This window comes from Dermacentor silvarum, chromosome 11 (assembly GCF_013339745.2).
Source record: "Dermacentor silvarum isolate Dsil-2018 chromosome 11, BIME_Dsil_1.4, whole genome shotgun sequence".
In the NCBI taxonomy this organism is placed as follows: Eukaryota; Metazoa; Arthropoda; class Arachnida; order Ixodida; family Ixodidae; genus Dermacentor; species Dermacentor silvarum.
Genome location: NC_051164.1, coordinates 4,053,093 through 4,063,902, shown reverse-complemented (window position 1 = coordinate 4,063,902; position 10,810 = coordinate 4,053,093). Strand labels below are relative to the sequence as shown.

Here is a 10,810-nt window from a genome sequence, read left to right as displayed (position 1 = left end):
CAGGGGCTGTCGTGCGTTCGCACGCACGCACGCACGCATGCACGCACAAAATCCCACAGAAAAAAAAAAAAAAAACCGCTGTGCTTACGTGCCTGGATAACTACTTCGTGCGAGTCACCTTAGTGGGTTAATTGTCACTGGTCAGTTTGTTTTAGTACAAAATTTTGCTCCAGAGCTGCAGGAAGCTGCAGGAAGCTTTCAGCGCGGCATCGGCGACGTGAAAACCTACGCCGGGGAGAGCCGGCGGGAGCTCGCGCTCTCCGCCGGCGGACAGCGCGCAGGCCGGCTGCTCCCGGGCTACGCCATTGGCTACACGAATGGCGTCACGTGACCAGGCAGTAGGTAGGCGAGCGCCCTCGCACGGCGCCTGGTCACAACACGCGGCAGGGACCTCTCTATGGGAAAAAGAGCGACGTTCCAGGCATTGTCTTTATAGGAGGCGTTGGTAGTTCAGTAGGTCGTGGGATGTACATGTACTATGCGTACTATGCTTGTTTTGTTAGCAGCGATTTTTTCACCCTCTGTGGCCATTTGGTGAACTCGCGAGTTTCCGGGGCCTGACTTTTATGGGTGTTCTGTGGCCTGACTGTACTTCGGGAGTGAGTCGTTTGGCTATCGCCAGGACCAGCTGAGCCCGTCCGGTCCGCTGATCATGAACTCTGTAAGGTTCACGTTGTTTTTTGCACCAGATGGTCCATTTGTAAGCTATGTCTGCTTGAAAATTTGTTATGCCTGTTATCGCTTCACTTGGAAGATGGGGGCGTAGTTATTTCATAGCATAAGTGGCACAAGTCTTGTGAAGCGCCCGAAAATACGCTGGCGTTGTTCGACTTTAAATTTAGTACATTTCCGGCCTTGATCACTTGCAATGCGCATCATGAAAGTAACCTGGTTCGGTGGATCGAAGTACGTGTTCACGATATCGTCAGAAAACTTACGAATGAGCATACATGTGCCACAGTTGAGCCTGTTCGCAAACTCGTGCTCGCAGCCCGTGTTGCACAAGTTTGCACAAAATACGTCGATTCAAGACACGCTTGTCGTAGACTAGTTGGCCATTTCCCTTTGCACAGGTTCACGACGAGGCACTTGCTACAAAGCAGTGGGAGCAGCCGCTGACGACTGCCGACATGCGAGCCCGAGCTGCGGAGTGGTCGCTGGCCGATGACTCCAGGGTAACATCCAGCCATTACTGAGCAATAGTGTGAGGAAGTTACCGAGCAGAAACGAATGAGTCGGAGGGCGCACAGGTTTCACTACTAGGATACAGTTGCCTCCGTGTCCACATTATATGCACAAACTTGAAACGAGGTGCATTCGTCATTTTGAATGGTGCACTGAATTGTCAGGGATTTGCGGTCTGTTGACAATGCTGTCATGAACATTCCTCTGCATGCAGGAAGCACAACCTAGGACCCCTCTATTTTGCTGCTGTCACCATAGACTGCGCATAGATGCCAACCAGGGCCACAATTTACTCTCAAGTTAAATCTTCTGGTTGCTGATGCATCCAGCCCCTTGATCCTGTCACTACTTGCCTATTTCTGGCGTCTTAAGTTTAATTTGATGCCACTGCATGAAGAAACCTATTATGCTTCTTAAATATCCAAGAAACTTTCCAAAGATGCAACAAGCTCAGGTAAAAGTTCACTGCACACAAATTGAACCTTTATACAAATCTTCACAGCTGTGCAAGTCTTGACACACTCTAGTTTAATGGCTGCTCACGTCAACTTGTATGAGTGTGTCACACACATAGGACATATTCATTGTTAGGCATTGCTGCTGAGGGATGCTTAAACATATTTAACATTTATTTGTCGTTGACACTGAATCCACTATGCATTCCCAAGCAGTGCACCAACTTTCCTGCTTGTTAGAGAGGCACTGAAATATTTGTTCAACACGGTAAGCACACATTCCCAAGCAATGCTGCTGGTAACATAGGAGCCAAACATGATGCTACTGCATGCATAATAGATCGCATACTCTCTCATGCAGTATTCGATACCAGTGCTTAAGCAGTGTCACTGATTAAGTGCCAATAAATCCCAGCCATTGTGCACACACACCTTACCAAGAAAATGGAGAAACAGCCTGTCTTGTCACTGCTCCTTGATTGCCTCCTTTGTTATCCTTGAAGTGTTACCATAAGCGGAAAGCAGGGCATTGGTGCCACCCCAGCTCGGAGGAATCCGAGAAGGAATTTTGTCAGGAATAAATTCCTTGCACTCATTCCAGCGTTTTGCTCAGTTTTGAGAAAATCTGTTTCAGGGCCCCTTCCTTTTTTGCCTGTGAGTTTCCCTGCCCCTCATTACGTTTGTGGTTCACAGATGGTACATAGTTTCAAAATAAGGTTTGCTGTAAACAACTAGGTAAACTCGAATGCAGGCATAACTTTGGCATAAATGAAAGCCACAATTCTTGTGTGCCAGTGTGCACTATCCATTCTGTGTGATCCCACCTGCCTGGGCATCTCTTGAGCTGGTAAAAGCGTGTTTGGAGCAAATGTAAACTAACAGAGGGAAAGGCGAAAACCTGCTGCCTGGCACAAGAAACTGACTTTCAACGTAGCTGGGAAAAATTCTGTGCCATGTCTAAGTGATCTTCTTTTCAAGTGTTCCAAGTATTTCAACAGAAGTTTATCTAGTTTATACTGTATTAAAAACCATATACCAATATCAACGACAGGAAGGGAGTGTTGTCTGGTTGGAACACTACATACTGCTACATACTATTTCGTAGCCACTAAATTTAACTCTGAGCAATGGCAGGCGATGTGATTCCAGTAGGTTAATAGAGTTTTAGAATAGAATACCCAAACATTGGGGGACGTGAACTCCTTTGTGGGCCCTTTGCGCTCTTTTGTGCTTGCTGTGCTCTCTTTTGCATGCTCGGCAGTTTGCATCCCAAACGCTTTGGCACCCTAATCTAAAACTTTCTTGTGCTTGTAAAAACATGTTGTTGAACACAAATATAAAGTAGCAGTATATTTGTGAAAAAATGCTCTGGTCATAAGACGGAATGTTTTGCCGGTTGGTTTCAGTTGCTTGCGTACCTCGAGGTTTTCACTGAGAGCATAACATCAAGAACCTGTGGAATCCAGAAGCAGCTGGAAGGGCTCATTCATGAAACTCTGGTAAGAGTTGCCTTGGTCATTGCATTCATTACATAGCCCCTTTCCAGGGGCAATGTATCTATCTTTGTATTTCTCTATCTATGTTTGTCTGTGCTATGTACGTCTGTATCTAGGTGGTAGCTAAGTATGTTTTAGAACCATTAATATGTAGTTTAGAACCATTTCTAAGGCCTCATAAATGAATGAATTGCATTTTGAGCAGAACGAAAAACGGGGGAAAGAATAACCCCTCGATTTCTTGGGAGATGCGACAAACAAAAGAACCGAGGTAGTGTTTTCTGCTTCTGCACGTTACAACCAGAAAAGGGTAAGAAAAGGCTGACAATGTTGTGGTCCGATATCTCATGCTAAAAAATAGGGGTGTAATGAATAAAACTGCGTGGCATAAACAGCCCTGCACTCGAGTTGCTTTATTTCCGACTTTCATAAAGAATATCCACCTGGTTGCTTGGATACACCCTGGAATGTAGTCGTTCCCAGTCAATGCCTGTTATATTAAAATCGTCAACTAAACACATTTTACTGTTCGCATTATGATGCTTGTAATTTACTTAAATATTCAGATGACACATCTGATTGGTCTGCACACAAATATAAAGTACCAGTGTAGTTGTGAAAAAATGCTCTGCTCATAAGACCAGAGCATTCTATATGCAATGGCATATAGAATAAAAGAATCGCTCCATCAAGACATTTTTATGCATAGGCACTCTGGTAAATCATGCAGCAAAAAACCACCAAACTGCTTTTTAATAAGCACTGCTACTCCACCACCTCTAGTTGATGTACCTTTGTCGAAAATTATATGATGGTGGGAAAATGTAGCTGACGATTTCAGTGTGATATGGGGATTATGCTGCTATAGTATTTCCAATTCCCGAGTTTTATTCTTAATGCTACAGGGATTGAAATTGACTAAGTGGAGCACCTTTTGCACCACCGACGTATCACAACGTTTCCGTGATTGTTTGTTATGCTCGCTCCTTAAGTTTGACTCTTTCTCTGTCATCCCAGATGTACTATCGACCAAAAAGTTTACGGACCACGGGATCTTGGAAAACGCTAAATATCCAAGCAGCCTTTAAAAGTAGCCAGTAAAACAGTTCAACACAATGTTGTTCGCATTGTGGGGTCTCACACGGGCTCTTAGGACAAAGGAACGACAATACAGTAGTGCAAACAATCAAAAGGGCGTTTATTGCACCTTTCATACACTAATACATACTAGCCGAATTACAACCAATAGAACATACACATGGGCGCGTGACAAATCGAGGAAGTCCGACTCACCACGACCCGACAGCGAGCGAATATGTTCGCCCCATGCTGTGACACCATCGCCTAGTCGTTCACGTGTGCGGTCACGCGAACGGTGGCGCGTTCGAACGATCCGTGTTCGTCCATACCGGTGTCCTGCTCTTAGCCTCGCGGGACGGTCCTGCGAAGCGTTCGTGCGTGTTGGTCGTGGATCCCAAGCCAAAGAGGAAGCGCCCTCGACCTTTCTTTCCCAAGTCACCCCGCCGTTCGGCGGCGTTAGCATCGCGACGCTCGCGCCATCTCCCGCAATGCGTCGCAACCACCACGACCGCCCCCGGGCTTAGCCACGTGGAGAAGCCTGACTACAGGAGACATGCGGGGAAAACAACATCAGGCGACGCGTGAGAGTCGCACATCCCCACATCATATACCAGTAGAGGCTGGAAATGGGAATAGCAGGCTGGGGGGTGGGGGGGGGGGGCATTTTGAGGCTGCGGAGATACAGTAGAACCCCGCTGATACGTTTTTCACGGGACCGTAAAAAAACCCCCGTAAGAGCCGAGAAACGCAAGAGCCAGGAAACAGGAAAAATTGAGGAATGGGAATAGTGTTGAACTGCGCACAATATTATTTTAATTCTTACGTGGGAAAAAAAGTCGTAGTTTCGCCCCACAGCCGAAGTATCGATTGTGATGGCAAATTAGTAGACAGCTATAAAAGGTAAGAATAGTAGTTTTATCGTCCGTATAAACTTGTAAACATTCGCTTATTAACTATATTAACAAGAATGGTGTTAGCGCCCACAGTCAAACATGAACACATCACACTCGATGTGCGTGGACATGCGCTGTCAAACCTTGGGGTGAGGAATTTAGGCGCCGCTGCAGAAACGAGCGAAGTGACCTTCATGCTGTTGTTTATTGCTTCAACGCAAACTGAGCACCGAGAACACACAGCACGCACAAAACTACAAGCCGCCGACGCACCTACACTGCGTAGACTCTGCCCCCAACGCAGATCGCTTTCATGATACAGCCCGCACGCCGCCGCGCAGTACGCAGTTGATGACAGAGCACAACGCTGCCCTCTATCTCTCCCCCCTCGCTCCCTCGCCGGTGCCTCGAGCGCAATGGAAGACGCGCTTCCTCCCTGCTTTTCTTTCTTTCGCGCGCGAGATTTGACGCGGTCGTCGGCTCCCCTCGCACGTTTTCACTCGCACATACAGCATACAGCGCGCGGCGACTGCGTTATCGCCCTTGGTCTTTATACGGAATATCTATGAGCCAAAACCAATTTTAGGGCCACAACGTGTCATAGACACCATCTTTATATAGCAAATACGGATCTCAAGGGCCATACATTTGCTGGCGGAAACCGAAAACGCGTCAAAAGTTGTCGGCCAATGCCATCATCAAGCCACCAAGCCAAGCGAAATGAAAAGTCAAAATGGCCGCTCGGGCCGGCGCGGGGTGGCAGTTCGCAACATATGATGCGGGAACGGTCCCACAGTTGCAACTTAACAGCGGGGTTACCAATGCATTGGGTTCTATGGTAGCTGTGCCGGGACCAGCCGTAAACGACGTAACATCCGGGAAAACGCAGCACCCGGGAACGTAACAGCGGGGTTCTACTGTATTCAGCTTTTTGTCAGATCCCTTTATCCGTAAACCTTTTGACCGATGGTACATATCGTCGCGGTACAACGCGAACAGAAGACAGGGAGACGTTCTTCAAGAACAGCACAGGACGACCTGTTCCAACAAAACAGAACAGAGAAAATGTCTTCTTCCTCTAAGAATCCCACTGACCCACTGAATACGGAGTCCGTTAATGCCCCCATCGTCGTTGTCGTCTGCCTAGAGCACGCGTGTCTTTTGTCCCTCCCTAAAAGAGCATCGCCCCGATGCTAAACCAGAAGTGTCACTTGCGGAAGTGAGGGTCCCTCGCATAGTCATTCGCTCACATACGGCTTCATGCGTTCAGGGCGGTGTGGGCGGCGCCGCGTACAGTTGGGACTATCGGGGACGACCTCGTAGGTGACATCACTGGGTCGGCGCAATACTTGATACGGGCCGAAGTATCGCCTTTACAGCTTCTCGGAGAGGCCTCGTTTCCATATGGGTGTCCAAACCCCACACTAGGTCGCCGACTTCATAGGTTATGGTTCTACGGTGAGCATCATAGCGGCCTGCGTCGTAGTCTTGCTGCTGGCAGATCCGCAAGCACGCGAGCTGCTGAGTCTCTTCGGCGCGTTGCGTGAACACATCGGCGTCCGTGTCAGTGTTGTCAAATTCGTGTGGAAGCATTGAATCCAACATCGTTCGTACATCCCGGCCGTGAACAAGGCTGAACGGAGTCATGCGCGTCGTCTCTTGTTTCGCCGTGTTGTACGCAAACATGATATAAGGGAGGATGTCATCCCAATTTTTATGTTCGACATCCACGTACATTGAAAGCATGTCTTCAATTGTTTTGTTGAGGCGCTCCGTCAATCCGTTGGTTTGTGGATGGTAGGCGGTTGACTTCCGATGAGCCGTTCCACTTAGCAGCAAGACGTGATCTAAAAGCGCAGCTGTGAACGCGGTTCCTCGGTCGGTTATTACGACGCGCGGTGCGCCGTGTCGCAACACAACATTCTCGATGAAAAATCGCACCACCTCGGCTGCTGTGCCTCTCTGGATGGCCTTTGTTTCAGTGTAACGTGTCAGGTAGTCGGTTGCGACGAGAACAAAGTGATTTCCCGCAGTAGAAGTACGAAGTGGACCCCAAATATCCATTCCGATTTGATAAAATGGTGTTCGTGGAACCTGAACAGGTTGTAGGAGGCCGGCTGGTTTCGTCGGGGGCGACTTGCGCCTCTGGCAGTCGAAACAAGTGAGAACGTGGTGTTTCACGGCGGTGGTAAGTCTCGGCCAGTAGTAGCTTTGCCGCACTCTGCCCAATGTTCGTGTGTAGCCTAAGTGACCAGAAGTCACCTCGTTGTGACAGGCTTGAAGTACTTCCATACGAAGAGCTGCAGGAATGACGAGCAGATAGGGGGATCTGGTCGAAGAAAAGTTTTTGTAAAGGACGTTGGCCCGTAAACAAAACGATGACAATCCTCTTGCGAAAACTCTAGGTGCTTTCGCAGATCTTCCTTCTAAGTAATTGATTAGACCAAGCAACTCAGGGTCGTCCCGTTGTTGTTGAGAGATGGCGGAGGTGTCCAGAACACAAAGAAATGCTGTGTCATCTTCTTCGAGTGAAGCCGACTCTATCGGTGATCGAGACAGGCAGTCAGCATCCGTATGTCGCTTCCCCGACTTGTACATGACTGTCATGTCAAACTCCTGCAGCCTTAGGCTCCAACGCGCCAATCGTCCAGAAGGATCTTTAAGGTTCGTCAACCAGCACAGTGAATGGTGGTCGCTGACAACTTGGAATGGGCGGCCATACAAATATGGGCAAAATTTCGTAACCTCCCATACCACGGCGAGGCATTCTTTCTCAGTTGTGGAATAATTTGCCTCTGTGCGTGAGAGCGTTCTGCTTGCGTAGGCAATCACTCTTTCTGTGTCCTCCTGCCGCTGCACAAGAACAGCTCCCAAGCTAACATTGCTGGCATCAGTGTGGAGCAATGTAGGAGCGGTCTCATCAAAGTGGGCCAGCACTGGAGGTGTCTGGAGACGTTGCCGCAGGACGTTAAATGCACTTTGCTCTTCGTCGCCCCATACAAAAGCAACGTCGTCTCTCGTGAGGCGAGTTAACGGCGACGCAATGTGAGCAAAATTTGCAATAAATAATAATAATAATAATAATAATAATAATAATAATAATAATAATAATAATAATGTTTCCGTATGGGTGTCCAAATCCACACTAGGTCGCCGACTTCATAGGTTATGGTTCTACGGTGAGCATCATAGCGCGGCGTGCGTCGTAGTCTTGCTGCTGGCAGATCTGCAAGCGCGCGAGCTGCCAAGCCTCTTCGGCGCGTTGGGTAAACACATCGGCGTCCATGTCAGTGTTGTCAAATTCGTGTGGAAGCATTGCATCCAAACCACACTAGGTCGCCGACTTCATAGGTTATGGTTCTACGGTGACCATCATAGCGGCCTGCGTCGTAGTCTTGGTGCTGGCAGATCCGCAAGCGCGTGAGCTGCCGAGCCTAGACACAGATAGGCGCAGTGACCGAGGAAGTGCCTGACAGCCTTTTTATCGCATGGTACGGGAAACTGTGCGACGGCGGCAATTTTTTCAGTATCTGGGCAGACACAGGCATGGCTGACGACGTGACCAAGAAACTAGTTCCGCAAAGCCAAAGTGGCACTTCTCCGGCTTCAGGGTGAGGCCGGCGGATCGTATGGACTGCAAAACCGCTTCAAGCCGTGCAAGATGTTCCTCAAACGTTGCGGAGAACACGATGACGTTGTCGAGGTACACTAAGCAGGTTTTCCACTTCAGACCTGAAAGCACAGTATCCATGAGGCGTTGGAACGTAGCAGGGGCAGAGCGCAAGCCGAAAGGCAAAACCTTAAATTCGTATAGGCCATCTGGCGTCACAAAAGCAGTTTTTTCACGGTCCCTCGGGTCTACCTCAATTTGCCAATATCCGCTCTTTAAGTCCATGGAAGAGAAGTAACGTGCATGTCGAAGCCTGTCGAAGGAATCGTCAATACGGGGAAGCAGGTACACGTCTTTCTTCGTCACCTCATTTAGTTTTCGGTAGTCCACACAGAAACGCAAGCTGCCGTCTTTTTTCTTGACTAGAACTACAGGGGATGCCCAGGGACTCGTTGATGGGTGGATCACGTCGTCTTCAAGCATTTTCGTCACCTGTTGTTGTATGGCTTCACGTTCTCTGGGAGCCACATGATAAGGATTTTGGTGAATTGGTCTTGCCGTATCCTCTGTAATTATTCGGTGCTTTGTTAGAGGCGTCCGACCGACTCTTGACGTCGACGCAAAGCAGTTGGTGAACTTGGCTAGTAGCGTAAGAAGCCGTTCGCATTCGTGCTGCGGCAAAACAGTGCTGACGTCAAGTGCAGGAGCTGGGTCTTGTGTAGGCGCTTTTTTGAGTAGTGAACAGCAGCCGCGAACATCCGCAACACCGTCAAAATAAGCCACAGCTGTGCCTTTTGGAAGGTACCGTTGCTCTGTGCTAAAGTTTGTTAGCAATAGATTCGTGCGCCCGTCGGTGACATTTACAATTCCTCGTGCGCGACAGAGATACCGTGAGTAAACAACAAGATGGTTATTTGGTTGGCAACTCCTTCGCAATGAAACGGTACATCACATGCACCGGAAACAAGGATACATGACCGAGGTGGGATTAGGACGTCGTCTTCTGTTAGACGAAAGGAGTTGTGTTGCGGCGATAAGCAGTGGACTAAACCAGGGCTTTTATTAAACGTCACCATGCGGTCCGGGATGTTAATTACGGCACCATATTCTCTTAGAAAATCCATTCCAATAATCAAATATTTACAGCACACGGGAGAACAATGAAAGCGGCCACGAACGACGAATCTCCAATTTTAAGCCTAGCAGTACATCTTCCAGTAGGCATCAGCAATTTTCCACCTGCCGTCCTTATGTGAGGTCCCGTCCATGGCGTCTCTACTTCAGCTGGAGGGCGAGTTCCTGACTCATTATAGAGAAGTCGGCACCAGTGTCGACTAACGCTGTCACCGGCTGTCCATCCATAAAAATATCAAGGTCGGCGCTCACAATTTCTTTGGGGTCAGTGGTTATCGGCTTCTCTGCGTTCTGCAGCGGGAGAGTTGGGGGCCTTTTATGGTCTTGCGACGGGCCTGCAACCTTACCCCCAGAGGTCGCCGCCTTCAGTTTCCCCGGCGGGGGCTGGGCGACCTTCGTCTTTGAACTTCAGCAAAAGTGCGTCCAGCAGGCATCTGGCGTGGAGGGGTTGGAGAGGATGACCGACGGCCGAAATCAGTTCGATCATTGGGCGCAGATGCTTGATTCGGGTGCGCTATGGGAGGAAAAGCAGCGTCGTCGCGGCGTAGCATGGAGTCGTCATTTGCACGTCGAACATCAGACCACGGACGAAGAAGTTGAAATGATGAGTCGCCATGCCAGCAATGGTGCGAAATATGGCCGGCACCCCCGCAGTTAAAACAGAGAGGGCGGTTATTGGCGGTGCGCCACGCTTCGGATCTCCGAAATTGTGGCCGTCTCGTAGGGTCATTGTGCGGCGTGGCCCACGGCGCGGCAAATGACTGCTGCCGGTATGACTGCATCGGCATCACGGGTGCGCTCCTCAAAGCCTCCTCTTGTGGCGGCGACCAAGGAGAGACTGTCGGAGGCTGGTGGTACGGCGGTGTGGCTGTAACGGGTGGAGGACATTGGACGGCGGCGGCGTAACTCATGGGACGCTGTTGGTCTTGAAGATCGGCAGCCGGGAACGCCTGCCTG

The 10,810-nt window shown here is 49.3% G+C and overlaps 1 protein-coding gene across 4 annotated transcripts in view; it reads left to right on the top strand.

Annotated features, from left to right (window-relative positions):
* Positions 1 to 531: 531 nt before the first annotated feature.
* The window catches only part of LOC119432389 (WASH complex subunit 2), a 545,737-nt gene continuing 535,458 nt past the window's right edge, over positions 532 to 10,810 (top strand). For all 4 annotated transcript variants that reach the window (XM_049658605.1, XM_049658606.1, XM_037699556.2 and 1 more), the window contains exons 1-3: positions 532 to 661; positions 1,074 to 1,175; positions 3,047 to 3,139. In XM_049658605.1, the coding sequence (XP_049514562.1) occupies positions 653 to 661; positions 1,074 to 1,175; positions 3,047 to 3,139 (204 nt within the window). In that variant the 5' untranslated portion in view covers positions 532 to 652. The remainder of the gene's footprint in view (positions 662 to 1,073; positions 1,176 to 3,046; positions 3,140 to 10,810) is intronic.